This window comes from Triticum aestivum, chromosome 3B (assembly GCF_018294505.1).
Source record: "Triticum aestivum cultivar Chinese Spring chromosome 3B, IWGSC CS RefSeq v2.1, whole genome shotgun sequence".
Lineage (NCBI taxonomy): Eukaryota > Viridiplantae > Streptophyta > Magnoliopsida > Poales > Poaceae > Triticum > Triticum aestivum.
Window position 1 is genome coordinate 693,693,080 of NC_057801.1, and position 15,465 is coordinate 693,708,544.

At 39.5% G+C, this 15,465-nt stretch overlaps 1 protein-coding gene across 1 annotated transcript; it reads right to left on the reverse strand.

Annotated features, from left to right (window-relative positions):
- Positions 1-9,764: 9,764 nt before the first annotated feature.
- Positions 9,765-14,366, reverse strand: LOC123067710 (uncharacterized). Its single transcript, XM_044490390.1, has 8 exons — positions 13,911-14,366; positions 12,681-12,800; positions 12,531-12,589; positions 11,898-12,010; positions 11,723-11,778; positions 11,557-11,609; positions 11,187-11,202; positions 9,765-10,111 (listed from the first exon to the last, which is right to left on the reverse strand). The coding sequence occupies exons 2-8, from the start codon at positions 12,724-12,726 to the stop codon at positions 9,963-9,965; spliced, it is 492 nt and encodes a 163-aa protein (XP_044346325.1). The 5' UTR covers positions 12,727-12,800; positions 13,911-14,366; the 3' UTR covers positions 9,765-9,962.
- Positions 14,367-15,465: the final 1,099 nt, after the last annotated feature.

The following is a 15,465-nucleotide window of genomic DNA, read 5'->3' on the forward strand; positions in this document are numbered from 1 at the left end:
TTTTTATACTTACTAAATAAACGAAGGCCATCACAAAAAAAAATAAGAGGGGGTAAATAATAGAAAACACAAATATACTTTGTTAAAGAAGGTTTGTTTGCATGTTATATTTTCTTTTGTTGGACGGATTTTCACAGCCTACATAAATAATTTAAATAATTTTCAAATGATTACTTACTTATATAGGAACATTATATTTAGTTGTTTTTCCCGAATTTTCATGTGGTAGGACATTCATTTAATTGTAATGTATTTATAATAATACCAATTAGGTTTCTTTTTTGCATACAAATAGTTGTGCCAGTTTCACTTTTACTTTTATTATATATTATATATAATTATATGTTGTACTAGGAAATATTATTTTTATTTCATCATATATATTTCATCATGGTATTGTTGTATATTAGTGCTTTCATATATTTTTCATCGAGGAATCAACTATTTTTAGTGTTGTACTAGGGGTTTGGATGCGAACCAGGACTGTCTTTCATATATTTTTTAAATTATTTTTATACCTCACAAAATAACATGTATATTTACATTATACATACCTAACAAAATGTACAAATTTTACAAAAGAGTAGGAAAAACAAATATAATTTGTTAATGTTGGTTTGTTTGTTTTAGTTTTTGTTTGACAATTTTCGCTATGCTATACAATTAATTAAAAATAATTTAAGCAATTTCAGACCCCTACTTACTTATATATAAACATTATAGTTTGTTGTTTTCCCAAAAATGTTGTGTTAGTGAAATGATTTTTAATATTTATTTTTCTAATAAAATCAAATGCCTTTTTTAGCAGATAAATCATTTGTGTTGGTTTCACATTCAGTTTTATTATATATTTTAAATAATATTATGATGCAGTGAAAATTATTAATTATATTTTACCATAGATATAAATTGATGGGTTCCGACATACACACTGATGCAACGATGACAGAACACACTGAAACACCACGAGAAGAGGTGCGTATAGCTAAACTTTCTTTGTACGTATCTTATAGATGATAATACAGAAGGTTTAATTTTGTATTTTTGTTATTTCAGATTACAGAAGTCATGGATATTGACTTTGAAGATGCACAGAAAGAATACATTGATGGTTCGGATGTGATGTCGCTGAAAGGGGACGAAAATTCACAACATAAAAATGTCGACGAGGTTATATGTCATAACAAACCCAAAAAGGATGCCAATTTACATGTTCTCCCACAAGGTTTTTTTATCATTATCAATTATTTTTTTGTGATATTTCCTTTTGTATTCAACTAATTTTGCTCATTTTGATTACTAAGTTGGCTCACTTTATTACCATTTCGACAGACTATGTTTGTACCCTTAGAGATATTACAGTCATCGAATCAATCAAGGCTGCCCCCAAGAATACGCAGTTTGTGGACATTGGAGATGCCTTGTTATCAACCGACGATTTGGAATGCCTTATGAAAGATGATATGTTCTTACATGATGGTGTAAGACCAAATGCACAAACTTTGTAATTAATAATTTGAACAAAATATAATATCATAAATTGTAAATATAATGTAAATGTTGGTTATAGGTGATAAATGCTTACATATATTGCATGCTTGCTCACGACCATCTAAAAGTCAGGGCGGGCGAAAAGGTAGAAATTGTTAGCATGTTTGTATCTGGCCAGATAAAAGAAGACAGGAAAAGAGACATAGACCCATCAAAATATTACCGTATCGTGCATCATGTCAATACTTACCTACAACAAGATATGGTTAGTTTTTGTATCGTTATCCATGCATATAATTATGGATTGTTTTTATTTAATTCAAAGTTATAATGAATTATTAATATTTATATCTAATCACGATCGTGACTTGTATGATATTTACACCAGTTATTCATTCCGATTAACATGCCGGGCTACCATTGGTATCTAGCAGTCGCCAATGCAAAAAAACGTGAGATTCAAGTATTGGACTCACTTGATTCTCGGGTCAAACGCAATGACCTTGCTACTACGGTAAGTATATTTTTTTTTACTCATCTTAACATATGTTTTGTTTGCCTTGTTCCCTAATATTTCTCATATATAAAATAGTTACTAGGACTTGAGAACCGTCTAAAATTTGTAGAGCATAGTCCGGAGTTTATCAGAGGTCATAAGTGGCCCGATCTTAATGTTACAAAATGGACGGTTGTAGAGCAGTTTCATGAGGCAATACAAACCGATGGGTAAGCACATGTTACAATGTTTTGTTTATTTGATTTATCTGTGTGGTATTGTAAAGGATTGTTTTATAATATTATAGTGTATCATGTGGACTGTTCATGTTAAATTATATGGAATACTGGACATCACATGGACTGTCAGACACGTTCACCCAGGTATTCCATTTTTATACATTATCTCGTTATTTTATCTCAAAATATTATACAAATTTATTTTATATATTTTTTGTAGGAGAATATGAAACATTTTAGGAAAAAATTGGCTGTCATTTTGCTCAATTCAGAGCTGAATAAGCTAAAAGGAGATCCCATATACCATCAACCTGACGTTGAAGAAACTTTAGCTAATTCTGATATCGAGATCCTGGAGAATCCATCAGACGTAGTCAAAGACAAATGTCCTGCCCCAATCACTATCATACCCATGGACCAACGTGAATTACTTGCCGGCCTCTGCAACTACATCATGTCTATCGATGATGCTGGGTGTTTGGAGTAAGTATCATGCATTAGTATTTAATGTGCGGAATTATAATATTATTCTTCTTATCATCCAATTTATAGGAAGGTATGGGTCCGGAGCTCGACACCCGATCAAATGGGCTTAAGTCTTAAGAAACTTCAGTGCATACTTAACATGGAGCAGACCATGGACAATGACTCAACACAGCCGTGCGTATGCTGGCATGTGACGAGGGAGTATTGTTCACATACCCTCCTGTGCACTACATGGATCTACGATTTTGTGTAAATTATCTTAACTCTTCATTCTATGTGTCATTATTATCAACATGTTGAAACAATATTTCTTTTTTTACTTAGTCCATGATGCTAGAGTCAACACGAGGTCAGAAGTTTTGCGAGAAGGAAACTATTCAGAGTTTGGCAACATTATTTGATAGCTGGCCTGAGATGGACAACGACATCTCATCGTGCAACAAGGTAAGTAAATTATTTTGTCAATTTTTATCATGGTTTATTGTTGTTTCTAATACCTGCACTTGTAGATTTATCTTCCCTATGCATCCATCGGCCGATACATTTTGTACGTCATCGATAAAGAAGCACGTCGTCTATATATTATGGATCCTATTCAAACATCACAATCGTTAGAGGAGAAAAATTTGAGGCATGCACTGAAATTAAAAAGTTTTGCAAGGGATTTCAAAGAAGCACTCGAAATTAAGCTGCCTAGTTGGAATTATGATCTATCTAAATGGCAACGTTTATTTCCGTCCGGTGTTCCAACGAGTATAGATGGGTAATGAATTCGTAACAAAAACATTTACTTTTGTTATTACTATATTCTTTACATTGTTAATTTAATGTTTTACAGGAATTTGTCTGGCTATTTTGTTTTTCATTTTATGCTCTGGTGGAACGGTGAAGATTTGGTCAAGCAAATTTGCGCAGTGAGTATTGTCCGTTACATGTTTTAAGACCTTCGGCATGAAATTTTCATACTAACTACATGTATGCGTTTGTGCAGGATGGGTATGAATTGAGGAAACAGTTTTTGTTATACTTGCTAAAACATCGTGGGAATGAGGCTAAAGGAAACTTACCTTATATTGTGCAAGAATTTCTTAAGCGCATCATCTAGATATTAATAGCTTTGTAATAGATGTTTAGTTGGAACATCGCTCAGTTTGTTACATGGACATGTCTTTAATTTTTCTTATGTTATCAATTTACATTGCAAAAAAAAGTTCAGTTATTAAATAATTATGTTTCTGTTATATTGTTTGTACGTGTGGAATTTAACATGTAACTCCTGCGAACTTTTTCAAGAGCCCGTGGCAACGCACGGACACTCTACTAGTCTAGCTAACGTGTGTGAGCCACATTTTTCTAAGCAAAGACAAAGATTTCTACCACTCCATAAACATAGAAGAAACTAAATAGATGATTCACAATCTAATATGCTCACTATCTCATACTTCCTCCGTTCCTAAATATAAGTTTTTTTAGAGATTCCAATAAAAACTACATATAGATGTATATAAACATACTATTTTAGGGTGTAGAATCACTCATTTTACTTCGTTGTAGTCCACATTGAAATCTCTATAAAGACACCCGCAAAAAATAAGAAATCTCTATAAAGACTTATATGTAGAAACGGAGGGAGTATTTTAGATGATAAATGTTTTATTAAGCAAGGCTAAAGCTTTTCCTTTTCATTAAATGAGCAAGGAGTAAAGAGCATGTACAAGGTCGTATTCAAAAAGGAGCAAACAGACTACTCTCCAGGAAATTCACAAAAAAATAAAAACTACTCTCCAGGAATGATAGCCCCTAAATGTTTCACCCGGTGATATACCAGAACCTAGCCTCTTTCTTATTGCCAAATACAGACGTAGGCAAAGATGCAAAATTGTGAAAAACTCAAGCATTCCTCATTCAAAATATCCCATGTCACACGCTTAAGAATATAAGCCATGGCATTGTTTGGTTGCTCATTTGTCGACCGCTTTGGTCCACCAAGTGTGGCTGGAGTTGAATGATGCCAATTTCCGGGGTTGAGGTCCTTTTTTCCAACCCAATCTTTGATCATGCACCAAATTCTTTGTGTATATTGGCATTGGAATAGGATGTGTCCCGAGGTCTCCATGTGACATTGCAAAGATGGCAAAAGCTACAATTAGGCTATCCTCTTTTTTACAATTTATCATTTGCCAAGCAAAAGAATTGCACTTTGAAGGTGCCCAAGCTTTCCAAACTGTCAGCTTGATCAAAGACGGAGTCAAACCAAGAAAACAGGCATTGGATGCCGAGACAGTGGAGTAGCAAGCATTGGAGGTGAGCTTCCAAATGCGAACATATAAAACTCTCTAATGTGTTTCCGTGGTTAATCCATCAGTCAAGCGCATGCTTTACAGGTTAGCGTGCAAAGCACATACAACTTACTGTATAGATACATTGGTATTTTTTTCTAAATCTATGCTACTATCTATATCTATACTTCTATACTATACTATACTATATAGTGTACCAGTATAGATGCATATGGACCGTTGGATCTTTTGAATCCGATGGCTGATATTAAATTTACTTAGTTATGGAGCTACGTGGACATATATCAACCGTCCGATTCAGCAATCTAGCAGCCCAAAGTGCAGGGATTCGCGTTGCTGTCTGCCACTGTCCTGCTCTCCCAGCCAGGCTGTACTCTAGAAGCCTAGAGTGTTCTTTCAGAGTCTAGAGTAGGACCATTCAACTCACTGATCCGTGGGTCACAAGGACTTAGCTCACATGAGGATGTAAACGTAGGAGCCACAACTGTGCAGTTCAGCAATTAGTACACATGAACGTGAGATAAATACGAGATGATAGCCGAGGCACAATTCAGTACTTTGTTCTACAACTTTTCTTTCCTTTTCTTTTGTAGCCGAACGAATTTTTTAGCCAAAAAAATTAAACAGTCCTTTTACCAAAAAAATATGCAAACAGTTGAACACCTCAAAAGTAGTAGTAGAAATTTACATCCTTGATTTTTTTTCATGTTTTAATCATTTTTATGGTGGACCATTGTATACAAATAATCCATTTCAAGAGTCAAAATTAGATAGCCGACGAAATGACTATATGGTAGATTATTCAACGTCTCATGTATTTCATATAAATATTATTCATAATATGTTTTGAACCCAACAGAACTATTGACCGTGGACGTGCTTTGCACGTGCCAATGTACTAGTAATATATGTGCATAATGTAGATGGTGTTGCTGCCGTGGAGAACCTTCGGGCGGAACTTGCCCGAGCCAAGGAGCAAGCGAGGAAAAGTGATGTGGCTGCCGTTAAAGCGGCTGAAGAGCTAAAAGCCGAACAGGCTGCTCACTGCCATAGCAAGAAAGTAATAGCCGAGATGGCTATAAAATTGAAGGATGCTGCCGATCACTGTAAACTTCTTGAACAAGAAGATAGGGTGGCTCAGAAAGACCTTAAAAAGGTCATTGCCGAGGCCAAGGACACTCGCTCTGCAATGAGAGCTATGAAGGAGGAGCTATGTCAGGCCAGAGATATCACGGCTGGAAAGCCCTATATGCTGCGGATGGAGTTCGGGGATCCTAAGTATGCTCCGTTAGACCGGAAATGGAGTGCGGCGAACACTTATCTGGATTTGACGGCGAGTGTCGCAGACGCGACCGAACACTTCCGGGGTCGAGGTGACCATGAATTGGAAGAACTTTTTTGGTCGCAGTTCCACAATCCAAAGCGCCCACTTTCGGTATCCGACCGTTTGGCCGCTTGGGCGGAGCTGAACAGGTTATCCGGACTCGCCATGAGGTACGTCGCGAGTCGTCTGTGGCCGGAAGAGCCAGAGCCGAAGAGTTATTTTAGCTTGGTGCAGCAGTTTCTTGGTTTGGTGCCGCATGTTGATGCGATGAAGAGGTCAGCGTGCATAGAGGGCGCACAGATGGCCCTTGCCCGTGTCAAGACATACTGGGCGGATATGGAAGCCAGTGTTGTTGCATCCCGAGATTCGGACGAAAGCCGAGTACCTGCCAAGCACTATTTTGAGGAAGTCCTGCAGGGCGCTCGTGTAATAGAGTCGCAGTGCTCGAAGGATGTTGTGTTCGAATAGCATGTGCTATTGTAAAACAATATTTTGATGAAATATAAAAGCCTTTTATACTTGTGCTTTCAAGAATTAGAATGCCTCCTGTGCGGCCGTTAATGTATATATGTATATAACCTGAAAGATGGCAGTCGTTGGCTTCAGCCCCCACGCATATAATACGGGGGTGTTCGCAGAAGGCGCCTTTTCACACTTAATCCAACGTCTTGGTCCTATAAAGGAAGTGATAGCGCAGCGAACTAGGCAACCAGACTATAATGATTTATCACTTTCACTTAGCCATAGGAGTTTGACAGTGGGGCTACTGAATAGCCCTAGGGGCACCGCGCTCGCCCAAATTCGGGGCGTGTGTGTGCCTGACCGGGAAGTGGCCCTTCGTTAATGCGGAGGAATCCTAAAGATTCTGGAAGTCATCGAGTGGTTAACCAGTCTCTCGCTATATCATGACAGTCAGTTTTCGGCTTTCTCTACTAAGGTGCTCGCCTGACCGAACCGGGGCACAATCGCAGTAGTTCTCCTGGTGCCGCCTTAGCCGATAGAGCGGAACGTAAGACAGCAAAACACAGGAGCCGGGCAAACCCAACATTTGACCAAAGACATGATTCGGAGCGGATGCATATAAGGCCAAACTCGCGACGCCGAACACTCCCTAAGGTATTCGGTCTTTATGAAAACTAGTTGACCCGTTGCGCCAAATGGCGCAGAGACCTGCTGAAGACATGTTGTCGATGAAAATAGTTTCATGCTGCAAGAACCTTCAAAAAAATTTAAACATGTTTATTACATTGTTAAATAATAGTATGGGAAAAGGGAAACTTTGCATAATATGAATATGCTCAGTTTGAAAATATGGGCACTATGATGAGAGAGTAAAGTTGGCATGGTTGTATTTTTTAGCAAGTTTGGAAACATGGTTATCATGATGAGAAACCTGGCCATGCAAATTTTTCCTGCGAAAAAGGAGGGGAAAAGATAAGAAACCTAAGGAAAAAAACATGTCTTTGTTGTGTATATACAGAGATATAGGGATCAGGAGGTATTAGGATAGCCCATATGTTATTTAGCCCAACTCACGTAGAGCGATGCCTGTGGCCCGTGAGGAGCTGAATAAGAAGCGGTGGGGGGCGGAGCGAGAAAAGACTATCTATCCCCTTCCTTTCTTTCTCGGTTCGTCAGCTGGGTAACAAATAGCACAGAGACCCACTGAATCCATGTTCAGCATGAAAAGAAATTCCATGTTTTAGTTGTTTTAGTAGCGGGCAAGCATATATGATAAGAAATTTAAACCCCTTTAATAAAAAAAATAGAGACTTGTCATCTACAATGAGATATACCTACACATTTTAATTTGGTAGTACAGTCCCATTTCAAGACCATGTCATGTTGAAAAAATATGTATTTTTTAGTAATCTCTTGTTGCGCCAAATTGCGAACATACCCACACCATACATGCTTTGAAAATATTCCAGTATCGAGCAAGCACATATGGTTACTATTCTAACCACTATATAAACAAAATGAATGGGGGCTTGTATAAGGGTAACCAAAGTTCAAAAGAAAAAAGTGTTGTATGTGTTGTTTTTCCGATGATTTGGGTCTTGGAACACCTGAATAGGCAAGCACAGTATTGCAAGTAAGAAAATGTGAAACATTGCTAATAACTTGCCTCATATACATGATAGTTTTAGGTCATACAAGCAGTGGGGAAAAGAAAAGCAGTCTACATGTGATGAAGCAAGCCTAATTCAAATAGGTAATGCCCATACAACCAAGTTCATTACAATGGACGGATTTCAATCCTAAAACTGGAAAGTAAATATGCATAACAGAAGTGAATCGTAGAACGTGGTTTATACAACTTCATGAATATACTTAATATCCTGGCAGCACCATATCCATACTACTTGAGGAAGTAAATAATCAAATGGCAATCACACGGGAGTTGTCGTTTCTACTTTACAATCCGAACAAAACTATATAGCTGATCTCCAAGTAATTACATGACACGACAATGGCTTCGACAAATATCCATCTTTTATGGCATAAACACATATATATTGATTACGGTCAGTAATGAGAAGTGATGGTAGCTCACTCTATAACATCGTCCACACTAGGAAAATATGGTAAAGCAGTCAGATCCCACGACAAATATGATATGAAAATCTTGGAAAGAGAACTATCTAGAGAACAAACTTACATGTAAAGATGTGTTATGGCCTGTAAAATGGAATAGTGTTATGTCACACTATTTGGCTATTGCTATAGAAAAGCTGCTGCAACAATAAAAAGAAAAACTAAAAAATTGTGCTTATGCGCAGTATAATGCCTGGTCATCAATATTATATTAGGAACTTCTTCTAATACTCTAGTAACATAATCTAAATTAGCCGATGTGGAATCCATCAGAACTAATCGGCCGACATAAAGCCGGTGAAATCAATAACATAACAGAACAATAATTAAATGCTTGGTCATTTGATTAGTATGCCACACTACATGCCGGTAACAATCACCATATTTTATTTACATATCTAAAGCCATCGGCACCTGACATTATCAAACTATAATAATCAGTATGCCACACTACACATTTATTTAACTTGCAATAAAACTTCAACAAACATATCAACTAATGGTAACTGGTGTATGCCATGCAGAGAAAATTGCACGCTGGCAAAGCAACGACATGCTAGAAGCTGACAAAAGCATTACAGATTGACAATAAATAATAGATAGCTCCATCAGTACCCACCATTGTTGGGACTATCAAATTAAAATTCCATATCTATCAGAAAGCTGACAAAGCTTGAGGGCCTCATAAATACGAAGAAACAGCATGTGCAGAGGGGCCATACATACTGATTAAGAAAACTCACTTTTTAGCAACCAGACTCCCTTCATTCAACAAAGGAGAGGTGGGGGCATGGTCATGGGATTTGGGCTCAGGAGTAGTAGGGCTGAAAATAGAGAAACCATACACATCATAACGATGATGTACTTCGACAGCCATGCACATGACGGATAGTGTAAAGCTATCTATCGCCAGAACTACATTTAAGTAAGATCATGAAACTAAAATCTGCTATGCCATTACCTACACAGCCTTTGTATATGTTATCAGATTAACATGTATGGAGACAACAGAATATACCAGGGGATAATTAAGTAACACCAGGAAAACTATTACCAAGGTAATGGGGTTCATAACATACCTGAATGGTGCTATGGGCAAAAATCCATTGTCTACTTCTCTTGAAGCTAACATCTACCCTTTCCCAAGGAATTCTATTCAGGCTTTTGAGTGTTACTTCTGAAATAGGGGACAAATTAATTCAGTTAGAAAAAATATTGTCTTAATCATCCAGGAGAAATGGAAGTACGGAACGGTATTGGATATAATACAAAACACACTAAATAACAACAAAACTTTAGCTCCAATGCAAACATGAACCAGCGTAAAGACTTCGTCATTAGAAACTTGGCATCTATGGTTTCTGCTAGTTTATCAAGTCCTTGGACAATAAATAGCATATCATCATGGAAAGCATCTATGATCTCTATGTAAACACACTAATTTCTATGTGAACACACCAGGTTATAGAAATTAGAAAGTATAATTAAGTAAGAGCAGCATATACGATCTATAATAATGCAAATCACATTACCTCCATAGTCTAGATTTATTAGTTCAAAGTTCAATCCCGGGAAAATTCAAGTTTTTTATACACGCCAGTATTGTACTTGACTGTATATCGATCTACATCAACTCCTGGAAGGGCAAAATCTCAGATTATAAAGGAATCATACTTGTTCTAAAGGCAACATTCGAGGACTGATGCCTCCCTTAAGTTCCATTTGAGAAATAGTGCACGCAATTCTTAGTTCCCTTATCATCGCATCCAAGAAAATGCAAGTCAAACAAGAAACTGGAAAATGTTGGTGAATGGCAAATTTAAGATTATCACTTCAGAGTCTTCCTGCCAAGATTTGCTGCAAGAAAAACGCCATCAGGCTTCAACGCCAACCTACACTGCCAATTACCATAGTTCAGATTTTTAGCACTTGATAACCTAATCTTTCAGTGTTTAAAATAAAAGACTTACATGTATCATTGCTCGAGGTAGATCATTTGTCCAATGAAGGCCAAGACAGCTCATTATTAAATCCTGGGAGCTTCAGAAACCAAGGGGAATAACACAGGACGGGGCTCATCCACCTGAGCTGAAATCACAAAACCGGTAAGGCACAGAGATTACAGAAATACTATACGCCCGCAAGTCTATTGATGTAATAAGATTGAAAGTAAGCACACATTTTTAGCAGAGCAAAAGAAACAGGGGCGGCATGTAGTATAGCTCACAAATTGCAATAGGAAACACCATTACCCGATAGAGTGATCATCTGCACTTTCAAAAGTTTGGGCAGAAGTCATGGCTAAAAGGCGTATTAATTAAGTTGAATATGCCAATAAATAGGGCAACACATTCAGTTCTCAACCATTCTAGGTATCTCGGATGCACACACAAAATCTATAGCACACATCCTTCCCACACGTAAACACGAAATATAAGCAGCACGAGGCAAATCAAAACACGACAAGCGGCTAATTCCGAAACAATAAAACGAGCAGTGAACCAACCACCATGACAATAAGTAGGAAAGAGCAAACCTTGAGCAGGAGAACAAAGAAACAACATCGCTGCAGGATCTTCTGTCCCCATCTCATCTCCAACTCACTTCCTCTTAGATCATTACCTTGGGAAGCTCGTGTTGACGGCGTATTGAAGATGTCTTCCAGCCAACAACGACTGAATTTTTACTCAAGGCCATAAAAAAGTGCTTTAAATTCTGAATTGGTAAATAGATAGCCAATATGTTTATATTGATCTGCTAAGTACAAATATTCATGGCACAAGGATACAATCGCCACAAACATTTGAGTAAGCAACATAGCGCTTGAAAGAACGAAGAGCTGATCTGCACGTAGAAACAAAGTATAAGATGCTCTGTTTGACACTATTTGATAGTGATAATAGCCGGAATTTGAGCGTGGTGACATCATGTACTTTCATATATCACACGAGCGAAAGCAATACCTTGAGTTAAGGCAATAATTTTTCACACACACGCATACACACTTGCATTTTCCTCTGCTCCTCTGATATCTTCTGTCAGTGCACCTTGGGTCTCCATGAACCACCAACTTCATCTATAAAAGTATTGCATAGACGTAGCCATATTAGTCGATCAGACGTGGTAAGAAATAAACAATACAATATTCTTGATACCGATTTAGCTATGCAAAGCATGACCAGAAATTGCAACGAGGTAAGTTCCTAAAGAAGATGCACATCAAAGAGATAAGAGAACTTACATGGGCAGTATGTTCTACAAAGCATACCGATTTAGCCATATTATAAGGCGAAGGTGTCGCAGCTATGCGAGATTCTATCTGTTTGTTCGTGTTTAAAAAATAGTTTTTTTATCTGTCTCACTTCATGAACTGATAATTGGATATTCACTCTAACTGCAATACTTTTTGTTTGTGTGAATGACATAGTTAATATTCATTCATCGTCATGTACAGTTTTGTTGCAACTGAAATATTTGTATTTCTAACTATCGGAATGCTTAGACTTTCCTGTCTACATATATATCACAAGATAACAAGTTAGATGCTTGCAGAAAACACATACATTACCAGATATCTTTAACGCAGTATAGAATACCTTGCGGTTCCAGACAATACTGACCCTCTTCTTAATAGCCCCAAGCTCCTGAAAGAAACCTGCAAAATAATCCAAACCAACAAAGATGATATTAGGACCAGACCCCTTGCATCACCTCCACTTCTCCAAGCTCTAATGACAGAGACATACCTTGCATCTGGTCCTTGTAGAATCCGTGGGGGATATGGCCGTACATAGGACAGGGGTCGTGTTCTCCGGCTCCCCCGGTTGCTTCGCCTCTCGGATCCTCTGCTCTTTCCCCTCCGGCAGCTACACCAATTACAACACAACATCAGGGCCATGGAAAAAAATGCATGTGTGTGTGTGTGTGTGTGTGTGTTTCTGTTGGGTTCGATTTGGTTCGAAGGCAAGCACGCACACAACAGGAAGTCCTTCCCCTCACGGTCTTGCAACTGGCCGAGTGCCGCAAGAGAATCAAATAAGAGGAGGGCTTCCCAGATTTGGCCCAAATCGAGGCCCGAATAATGCCATCCTCTTATTTGATTTTCTACAAAGTCTTATTTAAACCAGAAAGTTGGTCTAACATTACATCATCATGCAAATATATGCATTGGAGGGTGGGTACCCAATAAAAGGACACCCTGAAAATGGAAATGCAATATGGTTAGCATTGAAACCCTCATTGCAAAAGAACCACCCGAAGGCCTCAACTTTCTGGACAAAACTGGGTACTCCATTCCACTTGGAATGTACTGGCAGTATGGCTTGAATACACAAAAATGAGTTATGTAAGACACAAAGGCAATTGTATTTTGTTGTGCAACATCATTTACCTAGCACAAAACATTTTAAAATGTGCATTCACGTCTTTCCATCAACACTCATTTACCGAATAGGAATGTAAAAGCTATATTTAAAATGGCAGGGTCTTAATAAAATACAATTAGATAGAGCAGCTCAGATGAATCAATAACATCCCTGCTTTTACGAATCCAATTCTTAGAACTCTTGGTATATTTCTATCTCTTTCCAGTCTAAATTTACGCTCTCAACATCATCTTGCTAAGTAAAAAAAATGATTGGTCCTAGGTGCATAACATGATCTATGAAAACAATTTTATACAAAGCATATGAACCAACTTGAACTATTCAACCACCCGTTGTCATTTTCTGAACTTAATCAAGAAAAGTGGCAGCATAGAGCTAAAATCCCAAAATAATCACATGGTCAGGTCAAAGAAAAACTATGAGGCTGCAGAAGAGCATCGTCTCCTCATGCCTCGGTGCTTGAGAAGAAGATAAAAGGGAAGGGTTTGCGAACACACAACCATGGCATATTGGCATACCTCATCGATGAATCAGGGGCCAAGGGGAGGAGGCCGCACAGAGAGAGTAAGAGAGAGATTGGGTGAAGCTCACCTCGGTGTTGGCGGCAGACGTGGTCGCCGTCGCTCCTCGTGTGCGCATCTCCCCAATCCGCGCCCCTAGCCTTGACCACCGCACCCGCTGCTTGCCGAGCCTGACGCACCCGCTGCCCTCCGAGCCTGCTGCACCATGTGTGGCGCTCACAGACGCTAGTCGTCGCTGTGCATCAGTCATGGCACCATCGAGACGCTCGATTTTGCCTTTTCCTCATCTAAATCCCGGCTGGAAGACCCGGCCGCTGCCATGGGGCCCAAGTGACGGAGATGGTCGGCTGTGAGGACAAAGGAGGGAGGAGGAGGGAGGGGGCCAACGATGCGGGGAGGAGAGGAGGCAGCCGATGAGAGACAGGAGAAGAGGAGCGACGACATGGGAAAGGATGGAGCGAGCGGGGAGGAGAACCAGGCAGAGTGGGCGCAGGGCTGGCGGCTAGGGTTTTGACGCGCGGGCGGAGGGCATTGGCAAATCCCTCGGGGACACGAACAAGGTTCACCCAGCCAACGAGCGTGTGAGATGAGCCCACCCGTCACTGGCCAACGAAAACAACCGTAGGGTGAAAATCGAGTTTGACTGTTGTGAAGATCCAACGGCTTAGACGTGTTCGAAAGCCAGATCCGACGACCAACGAAGGCCGAATCGAGGGAGCATCCTGGGAGTGAGTTGGCTAGCCTCATTATTGTTTTAAATGGGCCGAAAAAAGGCCCTTGGTAAAAGCCCCTGGTGCCCAGGAACGCGCAAAATTCTGGCGTGGCCACATGCCAAGACGCCAGCCTCCTCCTTGGTTATAGCAAAAATCGGGGGATGTTGTCAACAAGAGACAGTAAAAAAGGTTTACGCAGGGTCTTAATCTGAAAAGAATCCTTGAAACGGGTCCCTACTGCACGTCTGCGCCTGTGTCTCTGTTGTGCCGTATCCTGGACGGGTGTAGCATGGTGTTTGTCTGCGAAAGAGAGGAACTTAGTGGAAAATAAACGTGCGAGAAATCTATGTTAAAATAAACAAAATATAATACAGAAACATGAGTAGAATTGAGCTGTATTGTCTCCTGGTGTAAACACGCGGAGCCCCTTGTACAGGGTTATGCAGCTATTAAGCCTTTGTATGTTTACGCCGGACTCGTCGAGCCATGTCCGGGGTAGTAAAGCTGGATTAGTGTGCGGCTGTCAAAGCAGCCGCACCATTATCCGCACTTCGGGGAACACTTGATATTTTCCTTTAATGAGATGATGCCTCGTGGACCGGGCATTTTGAGTGTGAGGGATGCGTAATGCGGTATTGCGTTAAAGCGGGCGAAAGCTTCACGTCCCAGTAGCGCTTGATAGCGACTTATGAATGGGGCGATGTGGAAGGTTAGCTTTTTGCTTCGGAAGTTGTCGGGGGAGCCGAACATGACTTCTAACGAAAGGGAACGCATACTCTGGGTATCTGGGCCTGGCGTGACTCCTTGAAAGGAAGTGTTGCCATGGCGAATTATTGCTGGGTTTACCCCTAGTTTGCGGATTGTGTCCTGATATAACAGGTTTAGGTCACTGCCGCCGTCCATTAGGACTTG

What these genes read in the sequence shown, in the direction of transcription:
- LOC123067710 (XM_044490390.1), bottom strand. Translation starts at nt 12,726, where the DNA reads ATGTACGGCCATATCCCCCACGGATTCTACAAGGACCAGATGCAAG. An exon ending in GTATTGTCTGGAACCGCAAG is followed by an intron (nt 12,011 to 12,530) that starts GTATTCTATACT and finishes ATACTTTTATAG; the next exon opens with ATGAAGTTGGTGGTTCATGG. An exon ending in AATTATTGCCTTAACTCAAG is followed by an intron (nt 11,779 to 11,897) that starts GTATTGCTTTCG and finishes TTCTACGTGCAG; the next exon opens with ATCAGCTCTTCGTTCTTTCA.